A 23,735-nucleotide genomic window follows, 5' to 3' on the forward strand; every position below is an offset into this window, starting at 1 on the left:
CTCCTGCACGGCCTTCTGCTGCCCTGTACTGCTCTATGAAGAGATAGGAGAGGCAGACCATCCAGTGTGCCAAGTGGAAAACATCCACCTCACTTACAGTGTGAGGAACAAGCTTCCGCGTGACTCATGAGTTCCACCTGCCTCTCCCTCTGGGCCATGATGCCCCACTCCAGGTAACCCTAGCTGCTCCTCTTTTCTTCAGACTCCTCCTGTGGTGTCTGCCTTTTAGGAATATGTTCTTTCTGGAAATCTCTTTCCTTTTTCAGTGGCAAGGACAGGTGTTTGAGGTGCAGCTGGTTTCAGTGCCAGTGGTTGAATCACCTGCGTGATTCTGCGTCTCACTCTCTAATAGCTGGGTTAGCGGTGGCTGGTCCCCAGTACAGTGCAGGGATGCACATGCTAAGCAGCTCCCTTAGCCACATCCAAGCTTGTGAAAGTGAGGATGATTTAAAAATATTCTTTTTTTCCAGATGCATACTTTATGTTGTTGAGTTATAAGAGCCACATTGGTATAGACAGAAGTCTAGAGTCATAAACAGATGTTGCACTGTTGGACACCAGGGAAGATGGATGGGAGTCAGAAGAATTCCATGGAGTATTAGTTGCCTGTTAAGGTTGCAAGGTGGCTTAGACACATGCATGGACATCACGTTACTTGAGAATATAGCCTCTAAAACGCACATACTTCTTCAGATGAACAACCAACCAGCAACCTATCTGCCACTAAAACAAAAATAGCAGACCATCAAATCATAAATTATAAAAAAAGATCACACTTGTTCTGTAGGGTAAGAGCCTATGGAAGACTTTCCAAGTCTCTGACTTTAGTCTTGTGACAACACCTTGCTATCACGTTTACAGTTTAGAAATTTTCTAAATGAAAACCCTCAAGGAGATCTTTGTATGTGGTCACACTGAGTCCCATGTGTGTTCAGTGGGGAGAGCTGGTGTGCCTGATGGGTAATAGATGGCAGTGCACTAGGGCCTATAGTGGACACACAGATATGCACACATGCACACGTGTGCAAGTGTGCGCGTGTTTGTGTGTGCATCTGCTGCCCACTGCTCACCTGTAGCCTGGAGGAGGATGGGATAGAGAGGCCACAGTGTCAGGAAGTGTCTCACACCCTATACAGTGGGGTTTGCATTTTGTTGGTGTTGATGGGAAAGTCACTTCACCGGTATGCCTCACTTTCCTCATCTGTAGCAGAGGGAATAAAAGCAGCCCCGCCCTGATGAGACCATAATGAACTTGGTGAGTTGATCCATTACTAGGATACACACTTTCCTACACATCAGGACTCCCACTCTAGACAGGGAAGCCATATCCAAGAAGGACATAGGTTCTTTTCATCCTTCCCCTTTCCTTCTTTCCTTGATTGATGACCATTTCATGCACATGCAAAAGATGAACAAGGATGCTCTCAAGTTTTGAGTCTCCGTCCTCTGACACGTGGTTCCACACATTCCCTTGATGTTGCCCTGAATCAATTCTGACATTCAAGCCCCAGAAGGGTCTTACAATCCCCTTGTTTCTTGAAAGCGTTTCCTGGAGTATGTGACCTCTGTGTATGCACAAGAGCATGTGGCTGCCCCAGCAGGTGGCAGTGTAACTTGGCATTTGACATTACAGGTGATGGATGAGATTGATTTTGGAGCACTAGAAACCGGCAGCCACTGGCCTAAACTGGAAGTTGTAGTTTGAAATAAGTTTAGATTTTTACAAGGTTGAAATTTCTACCACATCCTGTAATCCTCTGTCCCAGCCTCCCCCAAGTTCACATTTTATATATAACCACCTAGAACAATGAGGAAATCCAGCCACACTTCCCAAGTGATGATAGTACCCATGTTGAGGCCCTGTGCCTTCCTGAGCTCCTGCTGTGGAGGACAGTGTCTTAGTGTTAGCCTTGCTATCTTGGTGATTTGGGGAGTTCTGAAGACCCGTCCCCTCCTCATTTGGGTTTCTCTGATGTATCGTCAGGATCTGATTGAGGGTCCTTGTTTTAGGAAAGAGCCTGTGAGAGGTACCATTTCTCCTGAGAGTGCTGACTTCAGTGTCTTGGTTAAAGTGATTCATGCTGTGTTCTCTGCTGGGAAGGTCTCCTCAACGCCCCCCCAAGGAACTGGTTCTAACAGGAAGCTTATGAAATTTGAGAGCAGATATGTAGCAGGGACCAAAAATCGGATCCAAGGCACTGGCTCGCTGTCTCTCTCATTTCTTTTCCTTCTCTTGGCACAGGCTCCTACATCTCTGCTTATCCTCCCTCTTCGGTTCCATCTCTCTGTCTGAAGACACATCTCTCTCAGCTTCTCTGTTTACATTTCAAAAGGTTGTGGCTTCAGAATGGCAGTCCAGGCCCCCACTTGCATGTCCTCATGGTAGTCTGGAACCTGCCACCACTTCATTGCTTTTGAGATAGCCCTTTCTGGAGCCCCAGGCACAAGGCATATGATGGGCTCTCCTGAGTTGGCTTCAACTCTGGTTCCAAGATTCTATATTGTAGGTTGGTGGCAGGCAGAACCCAGGAGCTCACTAGCCTGCTAACCTCATCAATATGATGAGCTGCCAGTTCAGTGAGATATTTTTCCAGACAATAAGGTAGAGGATGATGGAGGGCGACACCTGCTATCCTGTTCTGTTCTCAGCATTTGTTCATGAGCCCACACACCCACACACTCAGTACATACATAACACCTTCTACCACACACCTCACCCCACACATATACACATACAACATACATACCCCACATACATACATCATACATACCATACACATACATACCACAAACTTACATACACATTATACACATCATACACACATGTCATATACCCACACACATCACACACACAACATATAGACACATGTACATACTCCTCACATATACACCCATACACCATACACATATCACATACATCTACATACAAATATCACACGCACATACTGGCATACAACACTCATTTCCCACATCTTCACATATACCCATACATACCTTATAACACCATGTATGATACACATGTATACAAATATTCTTCCTGTACCACACATGCACATTCATAAAAGAGTTCAATCCATGTACCTGCTCCCTTACCCATTCATCCTTCCAATGCAATGGACATTTTCCTAAACACCTTTATATGCTGAATTTCCAAATATTACCACTGACAGAAGTGTCTATCTGTATTAGCAATGATCGCCACTAGGCTACCTAGTGTGGACACACAGGCTTGGATGCAGGAAGCACCTTGAAGTGTACAAGCCTGGAGTTGGATATAGATGTCTGTCTAGCCTTCTGTAGCTTCAATCATGATCCATGGACCATGACCGTCAGCATCTCTTGGGAAGTGGTCAGAGATATAGTTTGCTAGATCCTCAGAATCCCTGTATTCCCATGCCTGGCAGCACTAATGCATGGAGCAGTTTGAGAAGTGTTGCTCTTGGTAGAAGTAGTTTTGTTTATTTTTTAAAAGACACATACATAGCACATCCTTTTCTTCTTGAGATGAGATTTTGTCTTATTGCATATAGTAAGCTTGTCTCTAAGTTCATGTACAGGCTGTTCACACTCCCAGCAGCAATGTAAAATGACCTTCTTCTGTATTTCCACCACATCTTTAAAAACTTAATTTACATTTGTATGGTGTGTGTTTGTGTGTGTGTGTGATATGCATGTGCCTGTGGGCATGCGCAGAGAAGCCAGAAAAGGATGCCAAGTATCTTTCTCTACACTCTTGACTTTATTCTTGGAGACTGGGTCTCCTGCTGGTACCGAAAACAACCACTTCGAGTAGGCTGGCTCTGCAGCAAGCTCCCAGGATCTTTCTGTGTCTCATCCCCCTGACACTGAACTTACTAGTATGTGGGGGGCTATGCCTGGCTTTTTCATTGGTGCTGGAGATTTGAACTCAGGTCCTTTTGCTCGCTCAGCAACACTCATACTCACTGCACCCTCTTGCTAGCCCCCACATCAACTTTTATCTGTCTTGGGGGGAAGATGTGAGACGTTTCATGCAGTTTGTGTTTGCCCACAGACAGCATCCCTCGAACAAGCCATTAAACACGCTCATGAGTGTTACGATGATGAGATACAGCTTTACAACGAACAGATCGAAAACCTACGGAAGGAGACAGAGGAGGCCGAGCGGTCTCTGGAAAGGTCATCCTATGATTGCAGGCAGCTGGCTGTGGCCCAGCAGACCCTGAGGAACGAGCTAGACCGGTATCATCGGATCATTGAGAACGAAGGCAACAGGTATAGTCATGTATCTGTACGCGCGGCTCCCTGCTCTGTCTACATCTCCATTCTACAAGTCTCTGTCGAGGGCCCACTATGTGTTAGGCACTGTTGGAGAGACTAGTGATGTGGCGGGCCAGGAAACACAAACACCCTTGACTTGAAGATGGCTGACTCTGTGGCAGAGGGAGTGTGGCAGAGCACTGGAGAAGGTTTGGACAGAGAGCATGGGAGGGATGGTGGGGATGGTTGCAGGTATGCATGCTAGTTTTAAGTAGATTGACTAGAAACAGCAGATTTTAGGGGGCTGCTTTGTGCCCCCTGGGAACTGATGGTCTAGCAGGTGAGATCATGGGTTTGTGTCTCCTCGGCTACATGGCACTGAGCAGTGGTTAGAGCTGCTGCTATTGCTGACAATGCTACCCTTGTGATTACTGTCTGGTGTGATCAGTGCAGGTCTCCTCCATAACAGAACTGCGATAACCCCACTTACTGCTGGCAGTTTCCTCTTTCTCTCTCTAGGCTGTGCGGATAGCCATCTATAGATAAGCTTCTGAGAATAGGTCGGGCGTCAAGTTGTGGCTTTTCAACATTAGTCCTCCCAATGATTTGAATTTAGGTTGAAGAGACTAGGAGTCCTCCTTTTCCAAGCGCCTCACAGCAGAGTTCTGCCTGCTCCCAGTGCTCTAGCTTGGCTGTGTGCGCCTGGCATGAACACTTGGCAGGAAAGCAAGCTTTTGTCTGTTCTCTCTCTATCAGGAGCCGTGTGTCTTGGGGTAGCCCCACATTGTGCTTCCATTTCTGTGAATGCTTTAGCACATCTGTGAGAAGAACTGGAAAACTGTATCTAGGGTCCTTTTGACAGTTTTTTTGTGTTAGGGAAAGAGCATCCCCAAAAGTTTATGGCAGTAGATGAAAAGAGATAAACATGGTGTAGTATGGAACAAGCGACTACTGAGCACTCTACCTAGATTCAGTGATTTCTTATATCTTCCCTCAATTTCTTTAAAGTTTTATATTTGCATATTATATGTTATTTGAAAATGTTTTATACTATTTATCCTAGTTATTATTTTATGTCCTGTAGTCTATGCATTAAATCCTATATGTCACATATATGTAACATATATATGTGACACAATATCCTAAATATATATGTATCCCATATATTGCATATCATATATAGAATATCTTGCTTGCTCTAAATATTTCAGCCTCGATTGGCTATTCTTTAACTGAAAAATAAAAGCCCATAGGCTCCATCTGATAAAGAAATGGTGCTTTAGATTCTAAGTAGTCACTGTTTAGTGTCCTTGGCCTTTTCATAGTTTATGACTTGAGCTTAAAGAAATGAGGATGTCTTTGGTGTACTTGCCCAGTGTGAAGACATGGGGACATCTTCAGTGTCCTTGTCCAGTGTGGTAATGTCGATGAGGTTAACAGTTTGTAATGTGCAATTCATGCACACTTCCATCTAGAGAAAGCTCTCTCTCTCTCCCCTCTCATTCTCCTTTCTCTCCTCTCAGTCTCCCCTTTCTCCTTTTATTCCCCTTCCTCTCTCTCCTCTCAATCTCCTCTCTCTCTCTCTCTCCATATATATATTTTCCATTTTTGCTCAAGAATCGAGATTTGATCTTGTCCCTCACTCTGTTTGTTTTGATGACTTAAAGATGGTGCCACCTTTTTTTCTGGTTCTTTCTGCCAGGTTGAGCTCAGCTTTTATCGAGACTCCCATCTCTCTGATCACCCCGAGCCATGAGGCCTTTCTCAGCCTCGGATCCAGTGTGAAAGGTAGCGTGCCTCAAGCTCAGCTCTGCCTTCCAACCCTGGCTTCCTCTGCTTTCTTCTTCTGTCTAGGCAAAGCCAAGTGATTGTTGTCCTGCTTGCCATCCATGTTCCCTTCTAACTGTCTGGAAATTCTACATGTGCATGTGTGTGTGCAGGTGCATGTGACTGTGCATATGTATTCTTCCATAGGTGACACTCTGTTTTGTTTTTTTGTTTATTTGTTTTTTTTTTTTTGTGATAGGGTCTTACTAGGTAACTCCGGCTGACCTGGAACTTGCAATGTAGACCAGGCTGACCTCAAACTCTATGGAGATCTGCTTGCCTCTGCCTTCTGAGTGCTGGAATTAATGGCACACACTACCTTTATTTATTTGGACATTGTCTCTTATTGGCCTGCAACTTGCCTGCTAAACCATCTGCCCCCTCGCTCCTCATTCTCCTGCCTCTGTTCTCCATACCACCATACCTCTTTTTCCCCCTCCTCTCATGGATTCTGGGAGTCAAACTCAGGCCTTCGTACATGTGAAACAAGTATTTTACAGACTGTGCTACCTCCATGGCACAGAAGTTGCTTTCATGTGAGGGAGATTGCCTTTCCTCTCTCTTTGATATGCTCCTTTGAATAGAATGTGTAACTGGGCCAAGAAGTTATGAAGAGAAGAGTTCATGGTGGGTAGCCCACCCAGGAACACCAGCCTCAACATGAGACATTTAACTGCAGAGGAAATACAGATATGTATCCATTTCTGAATTTGAAACCATCAATTCCTCTCTCAGCTCCAAATAAAGGGAATGGCAATCAAGGTATAATCACAATCAGGGTGTAGGGACACTGTAGGTAGATGCCGTCTCCAAGCCTGAAGCTGACGTAGGCCCAGCAGTCTTGCCTTGTGCTTCTTTTGAGAGAGGTAGAGAGATGGCTGTGTGGAGCGAGTTCCCATTGTGAGCTCTGTATTTGGGCACCCTGCTGTGAGAACAGCGGGGAGGAATGGAAACGAGATTGGGGTTATTCCCTTTGGAGTCCTGGTACAGTACAGGTGTACGTGTGTTACTCCAGCTGAGGGTGACAAGTGAGTGTCAGAGAAAGTAGCATCTTTGGGGAAATCCAGAGGGACCGTATGACTCACGCTAAGTTTCCCAGCTGGTTGAGCTGGGACCTCAGCATGGGTGAGAGATCCGTAGTTGCTTTCCTGTTGTTTGTGGCTCAGCCTGTTGCTGGACACCCACCTGTTGTGGACACCCCCCTTCAGTACTGCTGTCCTGTTTTTCAGTGGCTGTCATCATTCCCTCTCGTTGACACATGTGTTGGCTCACTGCCTGTGTGCTTTTCCTTAGATCTCGCCAGGGTTATGCAGGATATCACGGCGGCTAAACCGAGACTAAAGGTCCTCCCCAAGAGCCTCCCAAAAAGAAAGGAGCTTATAGCTCAAGACAAAGTGGGCGAAACTCTGGAAGATGCACAGTTAAAAACTCTGCAAGAACCAAACCCAGGGCAGGTGGGACTTAAAGCCAACAGTGACTCTCAGCTGGGACCAGGGGGTGGACAGGAAGGAAGCCCAACCCAGGAGGGGGGTCCTGAGGATGTACCAGATGGGGCCCAGATAAGCAAAGCCTTTGGGAAGCTGTGTAAAGTAATCAAAGAGAGAGTGAGTGGCCCCAAAGAGCCTGTGCCAGAGCCACCCTCTGACCTCTTCACCAAAGGGCGGCATATACTGGTCACGGGGGATGCCAGTTTTGTGGACCCTGAGTTTTACTCCTCCTCCATCCCAGCTAGAGGAGGGGTGGTGGTTTCCATTGAGGAAGACTCTGTGCCTCATAATGGTCATGTGGAGCCCTCTCCTGGGCAGCCCATGCCACCCGTGGAGAATGGACAGGGGGTTCCCCAGGGCAGGGAAGGTGACCACTCAAACCACCAGCAGGTTACAGATAAGAATGGGGTAGGGGCCAAGGAACCAAAAGACCTGGATTCAAAAGAAGATGACGGCCAGAAGGAAGATGAGGGGCCCAGGCAACCCTGTTCCGTGATCATACCTGGTCCTGATGGACCATCAACATCCCATTCACAAACGTCGGGGTCCAATCAGGGTGGACCAGAGGGGCCTGGGGGTAAGAGCAGTAACTTGCCTGCCAAAAGCCCTTCTAAGGCTTTAGCTTTTAAGAAGGTAGAGGTGGTGGAATCTATTGAGAAGATTTCAACAGAGAGTATTCAGACCTATGAAGAAACCTCTGTCATTGTGGAGACTGTGATTGGAAAGACAAAGGCCAACATGAAACCGGGAGAGAAGGGCTCTTAAAATGCCAGGGCTCGACGGAAGAAAGCATCTGGGGCCAGTGTAGGTGAAGTGCCCTGAGATGGGTTTCTGTTTGGATTAGATCATAGTTGACCTGTCTGGCATTGCCAATGACTTTCATTAAAATGATTTTTTTTCTGCTTGCACCATATCTCTTGTCTGTTTAATAGGGCCTCGGGTCAGCCGTGCTGAGAACAAGGATGCTCTTTTAACGATCACCACACCACTGTCTCTTAGGAAGGGATGTGCTCTTCAGTGTGCTTCATTACTGGTTTGTTTCTGAGACAGGGTCTACGCAGCACAGTGTGTCCTTGAGCTTTTTATTCTTTTGCCTCAGCCTCCTAAATGTGCGGATTAGAGGCCTGGTCCACCAGTCTGGACTCAGCTGCTGCAAATAATAGATTCATTATCATCTCAAATGGAGCCGGGTGGTGGTGGCACACACCTTTTATCCCAGCAGAGGCAGAGGCAGGTCTGTGAATTTAAGGTCATCCTGGACAGGCTCGAAAGCTACAGAGAAACCCTGTCTAAAAAAAAAAGGCTCTAAAATGGTGTCTGGGTTTCACAGAGGAAAAAGCTAGTTGATGTTAATGGGTCATTCATTCTATTCCAAGCACAAGTGTGTGTTCAGGTGGCTAAGGGTTTTGTTAGGCGTTGGGGAGACTCTCACTCAAGTCTCGGGATAACATGACCCCCCAGGAATTCACGAGAGACTGTCCTTGCTGCAATCACATGAGGTTTATTGACAGGACAGGAACCAGTGCACTGGGGCCAAAACTCATTTCCCAGGCAGGGGTAGAGTTTGACCCCAAGTAGTTGGGAGAAGGCATATTTAAGGGAAGAAACTATAACCCAATAACCCAAAGGGGTAGGGAGGGTGTCATTGGAAAATTCCGAAAATACCAGTGATAATCACAAGGGGGCAACTCCCCGTTTCTCAATTTTATTCTCAAGATTATAATCTAACTTTATGGTCAGCTAGTTCCTGGAACACAGTCACTGAACCAGCTAACCTAGATTTTTGGTTCTTCTCTCCCTGCTAGATTTTTTTGGCTATACTCTTTCTGCTAGAGGGGTCTGAATTTATCCGGGTCTTTCAAATTGATGAGAAATTGTATGTTTGGGATCTCTCAAAAGTCAGTCCTGAAGTAAATGTGTGTTTGTTTGAGTGCACGAGCATGTGTGTGAGTGTTCATGTGTGTGCAGTTGTACAAATGTCTTGGATATGTGTGTGTATGCATATATGTGTGTATATGTATGTGTGTGTATGTATTCATATGTGTGTGTGTACACCAGAGGACAATGTTGTTGTTGTTCAGATGCTGTCTACCTTGTGTTTTAGATAGAGCCTCTCACTGGATTGGAGTTTATCAGTCAGGCTAGTCTGGCTGGCCAGCAAGTCCCCGGGACCCATATGTCTGCCTCTCCAGCATACAGGTGCCTGACTTCCTATGTGGTCTTTGGATAATTGAACTGAGGCTTGTGTTTGCAAAGCCGAGTCGTTCTTGGAGCCACCACCCACCAAGCAGACATTTGAATGTAGAAAGTTTCTTTGTAATAGGATCTTAAGAAGAGCCAGGTGGGAAGTGGAGAGGGAGTCATGGAATGAGCCAATGGGAAAGGTGCTCTTCAGAGGCAGGGCCAGCAGAGCTGCATTTCGCCCAACAGATTTGGGGGTGAGAAGAGAGCGCATGCCTGAGTTAGCCTGGGCCTGGTGGTACTGACTCACCAACTGTTGTTAGTCCGTAGGAGGTGGCTACTCCGAGTGTTAGCTTTGGAGGCCCAGGATGTCCTCAGGAAAGAAGTACTTGTGAGTTTTGGAAGTCAGTCACAGAAACCACGGAAATATCAAGGGCAAAGAGGACGTAGGCAGAGCAGATGCCGTCTGCCACAGTACCTGCACCAAGTGTTCTGGGTGAGACGCGTAAAACTTTCTCACCCAGGAAGTACAGTTTTCCGTCCAGTTTCCAGAAGCAAACTTGTGTGCTACTTTGTAAACGCTGGTTTAGAAGTTAGTGAAGAAGGACCGGGGGAGGAGTTACACAAACCCCAGAACCTGAGCCCTGACCATGTAAGAAGCTGGGCACAGTGCTGTACTGCAATCCCAGCGCTGGGAAGGAGTGTGGGGGTGGATGGGGCCTGGCTTCCGGGGCTCACTGACCAGTCTAGGCAGGTGGTGAGCTCTGGGTTCGGTGAGAGACCCTGCCTCCAGAACACTGTTGAGAAGCAATCGGAGAACTCACCCACTTTGTACTCTACCCCCATGCATGCGTGCACACCAACACGAATGTATACAAACATGCATACACACGTGTAAGAAGCTAGGGAAGTGGTCCAACAGGCACTTATTGACTAAATGCTACATGCCAGACACTGTAAGGGGGAGATTTTTCAGATTTGTTATGACTTCAAGTAATAGCATAGTCTTGTCACATTTGAGCATGTAAGGTCTTTTGTACACACACACACCTCCCCCACACCCATATACACCCCTATACACTTCCCCCACACCCATATACCCCCCCCCCACGGCACACAGACTTGCTATGCCAAATTCTATAAAATAGAAACTGTATCAGCCGTGGAAGTTTATAAAAAGTGTGTATGTGTGTGTGTGGCTGTGGCTGAACCCAGGACTTTATACCTGGCTAACTATACTTAGCCCACAGGAATTTCTAAGTTGCCTGTATATATCTAGTGTTCTATTAACAGTCTAGAAACAGGTTTTAAACTTACAATGTCTAGAAAGTTGTTTCTTGACACGGATGCTCCAGAACACACGAGGGACCAAGGAAACGCGGTGAAGCAGATTGTTGCGCTGGCCCAAAAAGGGAAAACAAGCAGCTGGCGGGACAGGCGCATGCTGCGTGAGAAAACTGCCAGGGTCACGGACGCCATTGTGGTCGGGCTTTGTTAGACACAACAGAAGACTGGAGCGTCACCTTTCATCCGGAGGCAGAGCCTTTAACGGTCTTGTTCCAAATTCATTTGAGGCTTTGGTTTCAAGAAAGAAATATGCTTTTGTTGTCCTTTCTGAAAGATGAATGGAGAAGCCAGTCCATTCTGCAGTTTGAAATATTTATAGCTTAAAGGTGTAAGAGAGAATGATGTGAACCACTGGCTGGACCCTGGTTTGCGGGACTGTGGCCCATATGTCTATTGTATTCGATGCTAACAGCCACCAAAAGGCCTTTCTTTTCCCCACTAAGCTTTTTTTTTTATTGTCCAGATTGTGTGTTCAGTGAATATCCTTACACAAGAAGGCATGCGCTATCATTTTGGAATGAAAGGCCATTTTATATTATATTTAATCAGTCAGGAAAAGTAGACTGGGAGTCTATCCTGACAGGCTTTGTAAAGACTGTAGGGACAGGACAAAATGTGGCCCTGCTCCCCAGTCCTGTTGTTCTGGTGTTGGGAAGAAGAGAATACAGAAGCAGACAGATAGCATGTGGGGAAATCAGACACAGTGCAATGTGTGTGTGTGTGGGGGGGGGGGGCGGTCCATAGGGTGGGCTGGCGGAATGATGGGTGGCATCTACCTGGGATTGAGTACTAAAGAGAAGACCCCATGGGGACGTGAACCATGATCTGAATGATAAGGGGGGGGGCATCCTGTGCAGATCCGAGGGAAGAGCATTTCAGGCCGTGAGAATTTTAAGTGCAAAGGCCCTGGGGCAGGAATGGACTTAGCTTGTTTGAAGAGGAGAAATGAGGACTTCAGGGATATAATGGTCAGAAGAGGTCAGAGTGGGAGGCAGAGACCGGTGAGCACCGTTTCCTGTTAGGCTGCCTTGGCCTGAAGGCAGGGACTATGCTGTGTAAAGTGGGAATGGTGTCAGCAGGCGCTTGGGTGTATGGCTGAGCTCTTGCTCTCACCCACCCTGCGACCAGCCTCACTTGCTCATCTTGTTGTGTCTACTGCTGGCTTCCTTTGTTCTGTTTTGCCCTGGAAAGCTGCAGAACTGGCTTAGTTCTTGGCCCTTCTCCTCCAGATCTCCAAACCTTTGGTTTCCTTTTCTCATTAGTAGCAATGGGCATTCGGAAAGCAGCCTCCCCATTGTGTCCAGCACAGGGTCTTCACCTTTTCTCACTCTTTCTTCAGAGTGAGATATCCCGAAATTGCCACTTCCCTGAGGAAGCTTCATGGCAGTTCCCACTCCAGTCCAGTTCCAAACGTCCCAGGCCAGTATCTGCATGACTGGCTTAGGTTCCCTGTGGTACTGGTTCATGTCTGCACCCAAAGGTCTCCAATCTGGCTGCAGGCACATAGAACTCTCCACCTTAGGATATCCAAGGCTATTGGAGAGTGCTTTATCCATACCCTGAGAAGACTGGGAGCTTTGTGGAGCTTATGCTCCTGGGCAGCCTCAACCGAGGATGGATAGGACCCAGAGTGGAAACCCCAACCCTCTCCTCCTCTTCTGGTACCACCGAGGAATATGCAACATTAGCTCTTGAAGGTCCATGATGGGTCCTAATGCCCAGGAGGAAACCCACCTGTCGGCTGCCTTCCTTCCCTAGTTCACATCTCAACACAGATGTTTCTTTTTAACTAAGCCACGTTCTCTTGACCTCTGTTCTTATTGGCTTCTGGGAAAATAAACAATCTAAGATAATAATTGACATTGGTTATTCTTCCTTTCCCAGCCATAATGGATATCCATAACCCTGGGTTTGTAATGAGCTGCTCTTCTCGCTCTGGATACAACTCCTATCATACTGTCAGTCAAGATATTCTGCCTTCACTGGTGTAGGGCTGAGTGAATCACCCAGTCTAGACCCATAAGACACCCTTGCATTGGTATCAGTCAGTGAACCCAAGACTGAGCATGCTACAACCTTTCTCTAATGAGTGTGGTCCCCCTGATTCCTGCTCTGTATCCAGGTTCTCAGACTCTTGTGATCTCTCTCCCTTCACTAGGATGGTTTTGGCCAAGTTCTTCCAGTTTTACTTCTGAGATTTATTCCACCTTCTTTTTGTTCCATGAGCTAGAGTTGGTTTCTGTTGTGCAACCCCAAAGGTCCTAAAGCTAATCTCCTTCAAGAGGATAGTGGGCATCGAAGCTCCTTGTGGAGTTTGTTAGCCATTTGGGTAAGAAACTGCTCTTGCCTGGACTGCTTGATGTTATGCTGTGTGAACTGTACATGCAGGACCCACAGAAAAATGACTGCTGAAGTTACATAAAGAGGGTTCCTGCTTCATGAAAGAGCCTTCCAGGCATTCTGCAGAACACAGAAGAAAGTTCCTGACAAACTGCCAATATAGATGGAAGTATCTTTGACATTTCCTGCTTCATGGAAAAGTCAGATACTATGAACCTGTAGGCTGAAGATGAATTCCCCAACATTACAGAAGAACTTTGGGTGACTGTCCAGGCAGTGAGATGTCTCTGTTAATTCTAGAGTTTTTGAAATTTATTACATTGCACTTCCTGTTAACTTAGGTAATATTATATTATTCTGGGGTCTTTGATGGAGTTGAGGAATAGATAGTTATAATTATAGTTTTCCTTAGTTACAATAAAAGAGAAAGTAGATATAAATATTGTAACTATAATTCTTGCTTGATAACTGTTTTGTTATATGTAATTTTACTATGTTAAAGTTAAGTCCTTCCTTTTTATTTAAACAGAAAAAGGGAAATGGTGTGGGAGGTCCTTCTGTGTATTTGTTGCTTTTATTGGTTAATGAATAAAGGAGTTGCTTTTGGCCAATGACTCAACAGAATATAGCCAGGCTGGAAAAGATATATATATAGAGAGAGTAGGCAGAGTCAAGGAGAAACCATGTAGCCACCACAGGAGACAGATGCCTCCGCTGGAGCCGATTAAAACTTTGCTGGTAGGCCACGACCTCATGATGATGCACAGATTAATAGAGATGGGTTAGTTTAGGATATAAGAGCTAGCTAGCAATATGCTTAAGCTATCAGCCAAACAATATTGCAAAAATATAGTTTCTGAGTGATTATTTCAGGATTCTGGGTGGCTGGGAAACAAACAAGCAGCCTCTGCCAACACAAGTGTGTATCCCGTGACCACATTACTTATATGTCACCTGTGGCCAGTCAGTGATCTGAGGCCTGGGATCGCAAGGGAAAACAGTAAGGTTTAGCCTCCAGCTGGGAAGAGTTCATGGGATGTTCTCTTGGATGCAGGATTTTGATAAGGAAATGGGTGAGACACTCCATGTTAGGGTGAGACACTCCATGCTAGGGTGGAAAGGCCAAAGGGTCAGAAGATTCCTTGATATATATAGGTGACAGTCAACATTAGATTTAGGGGATTGACAGCTTCTTTATTGTATGACTTGGGCCTCCGAACTCCGTGGACTGAGATTTTTAACTGCCTTTTCACCCTAACTCTGCCCCAGCCCACTCAGGCTGAGAATTTAGGAGTTCAGCAATATAGAGCCTTCACCTCCTTGGGCTGAGTTTGCAGCCTGGCCTCAGGAATTTACCTCCAGATCAGATTTTGCTTCTTGATTTCTTAGAAATCCGAAATCAAATCTGATCAGTTTTTTTTTAAATGAAAGGAAAGGATTAAACTAAATGAACCAGAGGCTAAAGGGAAAACTCAAGTGCTCACTGGCTAATTGTAGTAGAGTGAGCTCTTCCGGCTCTCGGTGTGGTGTGTCCATCCTTAAGATGCAGTTAATGACTCCAGAAGGGCCTGGACTGGGGTCAGTGGCAGGGGGTGGTATCCAGTGCACTGCATCTCGTCTCGATGTGGCTCACCCGCTGCACTGGTCTCTGGCCTCAACAGACTTCCATTCTTCAGAGACTGGGATTCTCCTGCATGCTAGTCTCTCTCTGCCAACTCCTGCCAGCCTCTCTCTCTCCACGTATTTAAGCCCCCACAGGCTGAGTGTTCTTTCTCCCACCCTTCCTATCAACCCCCCCTTTTTTTTTTGGAGATGGAGAATCACTTTACTAGACATAACCAAATCATTTGCACTGACCCATGAGACATGTGCTGATGCTATTTTAAGCATATATTCACCTTTTCTAAAATCATTGTGGTTTTATTTTTATTATTTTAAAAAATCAAATTAGATTCTTGCATCTACAAATACTCTGGCTATGAAGTGTTTCAACATAAGAGTTCAACACATCTATTTAGCACTTCTCTTTCTATCTAAATATAAAGTTCTTGGTTATAGGGTTTTGCACCGTGTGGTTTTCATATAATCCCTTGAATCAATTAATGTTTCTATCACATGGAAGTCTATCATTAATTTATAATGACAAGGGTAATCATGGCATGATATAATAACGGTAATAATTTAAAAATGGGGCTGGAGAGATGCCTCAGCTGTTAAAAGCACTTGTTGCTCTTGCAGAGGACCCAGACTCAATTCCCAGCATCTACATTGTGGCTTACAACCAACTGTAAGCCCAGTTCAAAAGGATCCAACAGGTACACAGGTAAAATATGCATACACATAAAACAAATTAAGAAAAAGAGTGAGCAGAGAAAACACACACACACACACACACACCCCAAACCTTAATATTTAGGGTATCAATGCCTGAACAAAAGTATTAGCTTATAGTAAGTAGTTTGGGCCTTATTTCTTTCCACATCTGTTTTTAGTTATAGGCTCACTTGAAGTTTTAATAATTGAGTTTAATAAATATAGGATCAGAGAACATTATACCTGGCTTATAATGAATTACTTTAAACTATATTTAGAATACTATATGGTCACATGGTGGTGAGGTACAATTATTTTGCAATCAAGCACAGTACCACCGATGAGGAGAGGTTATCGTGTAAATCAGAATTGGGAACTTGCTTTACAGGATCAGGCACTATGGTGAGGGATCCACTGCCCACTAAGTATCTCATTAGTTGTCCAACATTTCCCAGCCGTCCCGTGTTCATGTCAGTTCACTGGTGAGAACTGGCTGCTACTGTGGGCAAGGGTTCATGCATGTCTCATGAACATAGAGGAAGGATGAGAAGCAACCCCATGTTCAGAGAGCAAAGCATGAGGCTGAAATGTCCCAGATCCCTTCTCAAGGCATGGAGATCTGAAGCTTTGGAAAGTCACTTAAACCCTCACTTGAACTCATGGGAATGACAAATAAACCTTCGTATTAAGCCACTGAGATTATGAGTCTCTTTGTTATTATAGTATAGCTTGATCTACCGTAGTGTGTTCTAGAATCGTGTTTCTAAAAGATTTTTTTTTTTTTTCTGAGACAGACAGTCTCTTACATAGTTCTGGCTGTCCTGGAACTCACTATATAGACCAGGCTGACCTCAAACTCACAGAAGTGTCTTGTCTGTCTTTGCTTTGCAAATTCTGGGATTAAAGGCGGGTGCTACCATGTCCTGCTCTAAAAGAGGTTTGATTGTGACTCACAATAAGACATACATTTTACATCATGGGCCTGTACACATGCTCAGGCAGGCAGAAAGACAGATGCCCACCTGCACACACAAACACACATTCTCTTTCTCCCTCTTTCTCTGGCCACCTCCCCTCACCCCCCCCCCCCACTGGGATCACGTACCTCAAGAAACAGTACTTAATATACACAATTGACCTATGCTTCCCTGTTAGAAGTTTTGGTATTGATTACCTGCACTGAATTTACAGCCCACTACTAAATGTAAGTGGAGTCTCAGAAATGCTGTTGTTGATCACATGTTGATCATGTGACTTATCTGTCAAGCATATTTGCTAAAGCAGATTTTTAAGATCTGTCTTTGACTCCTACAATGGGTGGAAGTGTTTTGTATAAGATACAGCACATCCCACATATTTTCTGGAAGGTATATTTTATTGTTTAGCCTCCTAATGTACAACATATTTTTAAAATTTCCTTAAAAATTTTTTTTGTCATGGAGTAACAATATTAACCTGATTGTTATTTACTTATTTTCAGTTTTGAAAATAAATAACTGTCTCTTGCATTAAAATCAAGGGCATCATAAAAACATCACTGTGTAGACATAGTTTTGTGTTAATACTGATGCCAAAAATGAAATAGAGACCAAATATTATATTTAGCATTATATACCTTTATATACTATATACTCATATCAAAACTTGCCATTTATATTAAGAAGCTGATAAGTTACTCTCTAATTTCATAAATTATACCACAAATGTGAAAATATGGACAACTATGTTATATTTCTGCTGCTTATATAAGACATTAATGTTTATACAGAGAGCTTCAAAATTACAGAGGTGTCATATTGGGAAGAGATGAACAGACATTTCACCTGAATATCCACCGGCCTTTTATTCAGCCAGAATCATTATGATATTTTCTGAATACTCTTTTAGAGATGTATATGGTGGCTATTTCTTCAGTACATACAGAATACACACATATTTAGGTATATGTGTGTATGTACATTTTTACAAGTATATATATACACACATATACACATGTATATAGTCTACATATGTATATATATTTCTGTGTGCACTTATGCATACATGCACACATAATGTCCTTTGGTTTATTTCCAGACCATTAACGTGAAATGAATTTTCAGTGATTACCATTTTTTTCTTTAAATATAAGGTGGTTGAAAAAGACTTTTGCAACAAGTAATAAATTTCTTTAAAAAATCATAAATATTATTACACTGAAAAGCATGATACAGGGAAAGTTACAAGGTGTCAGAGAAGTCGAGATTCTTGCTAATATGATGGAGAAAAAGAATGAAAGAAGCTTTCCACGATTCTCTCTTAAAGATGCTGCCCTTAGGGAATGGGGACCCCAGTGCTGGGGATGGGGGTGGGATGACTGAACACTGAGATTTGAGCAAGACGCCAATCGTTGGGTGGGGACACCAAGTGACCATGGGTGACTTTGGTAATAACTGTTTGGAAATGAAATGATGTCATTTAAGGTTGACAACTGTCCCCTTGTTAGAGATTCTCAAGGGTTTGAGTTGCCAAGATGATATGTGCTTTTCTAAAAGAGGCTGTCGCTTGCTTCCTTCTGGCCTCCAGTTATAGGGAATGAGGTGGCACATGTCCCTCTTAGTGGGACAGGCTCCTTGCAAGTCTAGGTCCACTTGAATATGGACACTTGTGTCTTCTGATGTACCCCTTTCATCTACCGGCTACTTCTGGGACAGTGGCCCGTTTGCCCGGCACATCAATGAAAGCACAATTTGAGGAAGGGAGACACTGCACTCCAGTGATGCTTTTGGGAAATCCAAGCTCAAGTGGATGTGGGTAAAGCTATCAACAACAAATCAAAATGCAACACAAAACAAAACAGAAAACCTGTTACCTCTTGGTTATGTCACGTCAAAGACGTCTAACCCCCCCCCCCCCCAGGAGAAGGAATGCTCCTGTTTCTAAAACGGTAAACTGCCCTTCGTCAGACAGCTGCGTGACCTGCCTTGCGGCTTTCCCCCTTGGGTGGCCGTGTAAAGGGTACCGGGGAACTGAGGGTGTGTGGATGAACTGTGTGCAAGACAGGCATTTTTGGCTGCTCCAGTTAATTCTATACCAATTCAGAGCAGCAGCTGGGGACAGAAGAGTCATATGCTTCAGTTTTATGTCACCCTGGCTGGGCGGAAGGAACACGATTTGGGTATTGGTGGTGAATTTTCCATGTGTGTGTCTTTGAAGTTTCCTCACCCTGCCCAGTGTTTGGGGTTCCCTAGGGATGTCATCTATTTCATCGTGCAACCTCAGTTTACATCCCAGAATAGTCTTGCTTCGTTCAAGCCACCGCCCACCCTGTGCTGGAGCTGCGGAGCTCACCCTGCCAGCTTGCACTTCCATGAGTGTAACAGCACTTTGGCTGAGACCACATGTGTTCCTGAGCCACCAAGTGTGGCTTTTTAGATGCGTTCTTTTTTTCTTCTCAGATATGGAAAAAAAAATTGAGGACAAAGATTTACCTGTTTTGTTTACAGTGTATCACCCACTTACAGGACAGAAATAAAGGTCGAGTCACACATAGGACATAGATGTTGGTAGGAATGCTGTATTTGGGCTACAGAATTAAAAATGATTGCTTCCATTGTAGTGAAAATAATCATGGACAGTGAGCAAAGCTGCAGACCAGGCTGGGGTTGTTTGTATGGGGGTAACAGGAATTGCTGGGTGGCTGGTGGCGGCCAGAACCGTGGAGCAAGGACAGAGGCAGAGACAGGGAGGAGGGGCGGTGGCGATGGAAGCATGGCCCTAGTTCTTCCGCAGGATACTCTGCAGACTCCTTTCCACGGCTTCGTCCAGCTCCTCCTCCAGCTCTTGCTTCTTGGACATGGCCAGCTTAGACTGGTAATCCCTCACCACCTGATCGATGTATGGGGCACTCTGGGTGCCGTGTAACATCAGGGTCCATTCCTTCAGCAACCCCTTCTGTGGCGCACTGCCCACAAACCCCAGCTCCAGGGTCCAGGTCCCTCGGGCATCCTCCCCCCAGGTGTGGGTGGTCATGAAAGGCCACTTGTCAAAGCCCACCTTGGAGTCGTCGTCTCTTGGACGCCGGCTCAGCAAAATGGACTTGGTGCCCATGGGGGAGGTCATGTTGATGTTCAGGTCTCCTCTCCTGGTCGCGTTGACTGTGATGACCGCTTGGACATGCTCGAGGTAGCGGACGAAGTTTTCTTTCCCCTCACATGCATCTGTTTGGAGGGTCAGTACCAACTTGCCAGTGGGTGGTATTTTTCTGAGGGCAGAGAGAGGAGATTTGGTAAGAGAAGATATGCATACCATGGGAAGGGATTTCAAGACATCATCTGAAGCAGGAAGAGCAAGTGCTTTTGGGATTATTTATTGAGACTGACTTGGGTTTTGGGTTTCACATCAGCTGTGAGCTTGAGCATAGAATCTCCTGTTGTAAAGGGAAGGCAGCCACTGCGGGTGTCCCCACATCTAAGCCCCCTGTAGTCACCTGTAACTACAGCTCTCACGTAGCCTGACCACCTTCCACTTCAGATCTCCCAGCTTATCCCCTAAGAACATCACGGGCGTCTGCTCAGTCTGTGCGCGGACACCTAACAATATCAGGGATTGAGTTCCTCGGGGAGAGTCCCCCACCAATGACTGACAGGATGTGTTCCATAAATGTCCTCTGGCATCCCTGTCTCTTAGTGGGATGACTCAGTGTCCCAAACCGGCAAGGTATCATCTTAGGGTTAGCTTTAGGAGCAACTCAGATGGAGGCAAAATTTCATAATGACTTTCTTTTACTTTTTAAAAGAATATTTAAAATTTGTCCTTTGACAATTTCCTACATGTATATAATGAATTTTGATCATATCTACTCTCCACTTCCCACCCCACTTCCCCTGGACTCCCAATATGTCCCCCTTTTTATATGAGAGAAGAATTAAAAATAAAAAGAAAAAGAGAATCATAGATAGGAGAGCCACCTTCGCTCATTGTCATTGTTCCCTAAATAGTACAGTTTAAGAACTATCTATTTAACATTTACTTCATTTTATATACATATCTGGAGGTGAGGTAGGGCACACAGGGGCGTGTGTCACAGGTATGGTAGGATACTGTTTTACAGGAGGAGTATTCATTGATGTCCTGACCATCTGTGGTCCTGGAACAAAGCCTCCACTCATGCTGTGGGATAGCGATTTTTTCAGGGTTTTTATTTATTTATTTTGTTTTTTTCTTCTCCTCACTGTGTGTTTTTTTTTTTTTTTTTTTTTAACCATAGTGACTGCATCTTGTTTTTATAAAAAGAAAATAGGAAAAAAAGTTAATTTTAAATGAAAAAAAAGAGACCTGTGCTTAGGAAGAGTTAGCTTAGAAGTAGTTAAAACGGCAGGTGGCTGTGGAGCAGATCTTTTGAATCGTCCTCTGCTGTGTTCTGGACCGCCTTCAGTGCAAACACGCTCCAGGACACTTCAGAGCAGCTGACCTTACAGAAGGAGGTGCACAAAAGCCTGGTGCTCAATCCTATAAAGAAAGCCCTGGGGGTGTGTGGGTGGTTCATCTCTTTATCTTGTTGTGTATATTGCTATAAGCGAGCAATCAGTCGATTCCTGCCTAGAAGCAGCATTTCTTAGTGTGCCTATAGAATGTCTGTGCCATGGATCCTCAAATGATAATTGTGATTCTTTCGTTAACCATACACAACAAACACTCCTTTCAAGGGCATAAAATGCCCACAGTGTTGCATTTGTGAGCATTCCGATGCGGGATACCCACTCCTACACCGACCCTCTGGTCTGTTGCCCAGTGACCCACACAGGAAGACACTGGGGGTCGGAAGTGCTGTGCAGAGCTCAGCAGCTTTTACGGGGCAAAGCACATTCTTTCTCCCTCTCCTCCACGCCTCTTCCGGCGTTCATATCAGGTTTTAACACGTTTTCCCAAATTTGCCTGGAATTCAGTTGGAACACAAACTCAGTTACAGGAGCTGCAGCAACGGTGCCCTTGGAATGCACAGAGGGCGGGGTGTGAGTGTCCTGAACTCAGCGCCCCCCTCTGCCTGGGTGCTGGGGCAGTGGAGTTCATTCTGTTCTTTGCACTTGGCTGGCACAGCTGGTCCCAGCCGGCTTTCTTTTCCCTTTGATCCTCCTTGAGCACCCTTCACTGAGTCTCTTGATAAAGTTCTTTAGAAAATTGCTTTTCAAATTGCCTCCTTCTCTGGGAAGATAACTGCCAAGGATATACCTGACAATCACTGCTCTTAGCGGTACGAGCTGTTTTTGTGCAGCCCGAGTGTTGTGGGAAGTGACGGTTGTGGAGGCTGTTCATCCCTCTATCAAAGCTTCTTAGAAGTGTGATTCCAGGTCAGCAGGGTCTCCTCTGCCGAGTGGCACGGTCAGCCCTATGCTGCCCACTCAGCCCTCCTGTCCGGCCTTTGAGTTCTCTGAAACCAGGATGCTATGCTGTCTGTGTGTGAGGAATAGGTAGTGACTTCCCAGCAACAAGAGCGCAAGTCCAAGACGGTAACGTGGGTGGCCAGGCATGCTCCTAACTTCGAATTCTTGGAGCTGATAGTACTAAATTGCCGTTTGCCCTGTTCAGCACCTCTCCTGCCAAGGAGGAACTGCAGATGAGCCTTAGTCCCGACACTGGTCACTAGCTATTGGTGGCCATCTCTGCATAAACTACTTGGAATCAGATGGAATGGGAACTGGAGCTACTCCGTTGTGCTTTTACCCGCTGGTCCTCAACAGCTGTCCACTATTATTTTGGATGGTGTAGACGTAAATCCCACCACCCATAAAGCCCCATAGCCTCCACATTTCTCCAGAAATTCTTTCAAATTCCACCCAGAGACCCAGTGTTCAAGGCTTCTATAACTGACTTCAGTTATAGTAGCCATGTTGAGTAGGGTGGAGCCCTTAGTGCCCCAGGCAGACATGTGACATGTGTCCCAGTGACTTCCAAAGGATGAGCCACAGAGACGAAGTCTCAATAATAGCAATTATGGATTTTTTTTTGGGGGGGGGGCAGGGAGGAACCACTCCATAGATAGGTTTTAAAGCCTCCAGGAGACTTATTGGAAAAATCCTCCAGGCATCACCTCCTTCAATGCAGACTCACGGAGACACAGAAGGGCCTGTATGGCCTCCTCTCAAATATAATCTTGGCCACTCAGTAGCTAGGAGACCATCAGCATGCCCTCAGCCTTCTCCAACATCATCTCCTGATCCATGAGGACCCCACTGAGCTTGCAGCAGGACTGCCACAGCGCCTGAAACAGGGCCCAAGAGCACAGGAGGTCACCTGATCAGTGAACTAAGGTCAGAGTCATAGTGGAAAGAACCTGGGCCTTGTCTTTTCCTTTAGTTCTGGTTTGGTCTCTCTTGACCTTGAACATATTTCTCATGCCTTCTGCATCTCAGCCTCCTCATGTGTAAAAGGTAACAGTGATAGAACACATCTCCCAGGCTAAAACTAGCTATATACACTACATGTACCAGCTTCCAGGAACTCTCCACAGTACCCATTTTTACCTCCTATTTTCTAAGAGACTAGAATTTTGTTTTTACTGGATCTTACAGCCAAGTTAGGATAAATAACGTGAGGCCACTTAAGATTTAGCCTGATCTTCTGCTGTGTACTCAGCCTGTTTGTTTAACAGTGCACAATTAATCTTACGTGCCTTGGATTTCCCATATAATCTGCTTTTACCACTTAAGCTAACTGATAGCTTTAATCTTAAATTATCCATGCCTCGGGCCCAGAGGGCAATGCATGCGTGTTACGATAATCACTTGTTGAAAACAGCAAACAAGTCAAAAGCAACATTATATAACAAATACCTGCAATAAAATGTTGGAAGCAGCATGCAGATATTGATAGAGGCATGCTTGCAGTATTGAATGCTTTAGGGTCAGCTGTAGCCAATAACTTAATTCCCTGCAAAACTGTTGAAGATTTCTATAAAGTGTCCCTCATCCCTTCCTCATATGATGCTGACTAAATGAATACAGACCAATGTCTTTTGCTAGG

General features: G+C 45.2%; 2 protein-coding genes across 2 annotated transcripts in view; one reads left to right on the forward strand and one right to left on the reverse strand.

Moving 5' to 3' along the window:
• The window catches only part of Bfsp1 (beaded filament structural protein 1), a 35,814-nt gene extending 27,496 nt beyond the window's left edge, over positions 1-8,318 (forward strand). The window contains exons 6-8 of the mRNA XM_057781641.1: positions 4,034-4,254; positions 5,942-6,027; positions 7,360-8,318. Of these exons, the coding sequence (XP_057637624.1) occupies positions 4,034-4,254; positions 5,942-6,027; positions 7,360-8,318 (1,266 nt within the window). The remainder of the gene's footprint in view (positions 1-4,033; positions 4,255-5,941; positions 6,028-7,359) is intronic.
• Positions 8,319-17,102: 8,784 nt separating this feature from the next.
• Positions 17,103-23,735, reverse strand: part of Pcsk2 (proprotein convertase subtilisin/kexin type 2) — a 227,131-nt gene continuing 220,498 nt past the window's right edge. Inside the window, exon 12 of the mRNA XM_057781757.1 lies at positions 17,103-19,977. Coding sequence (XP_057637740.1) covers positions 19,491-19,977 — 487 coding nt within the window. The 3' untranslated portion in view covers positions 17,103-19,490. The remainder of the gene's footprint in view (positions 19,978-23,735) is intronic.

Source organism: Chionomys nivalis, chromosome 9 (assembly GCF_950005125.1).
Source record: "Chionomys nivalis chromosome 9, mChiNiv1.1, whole genome shotgun sequence".
NCBI classification, from domain to species: domain Eukaryota; kingdom Metazoa; phylum Chordata; class Mammalia; order Rodentia; family Cricetidae; genus Chionomys; species Chionomys nivalis.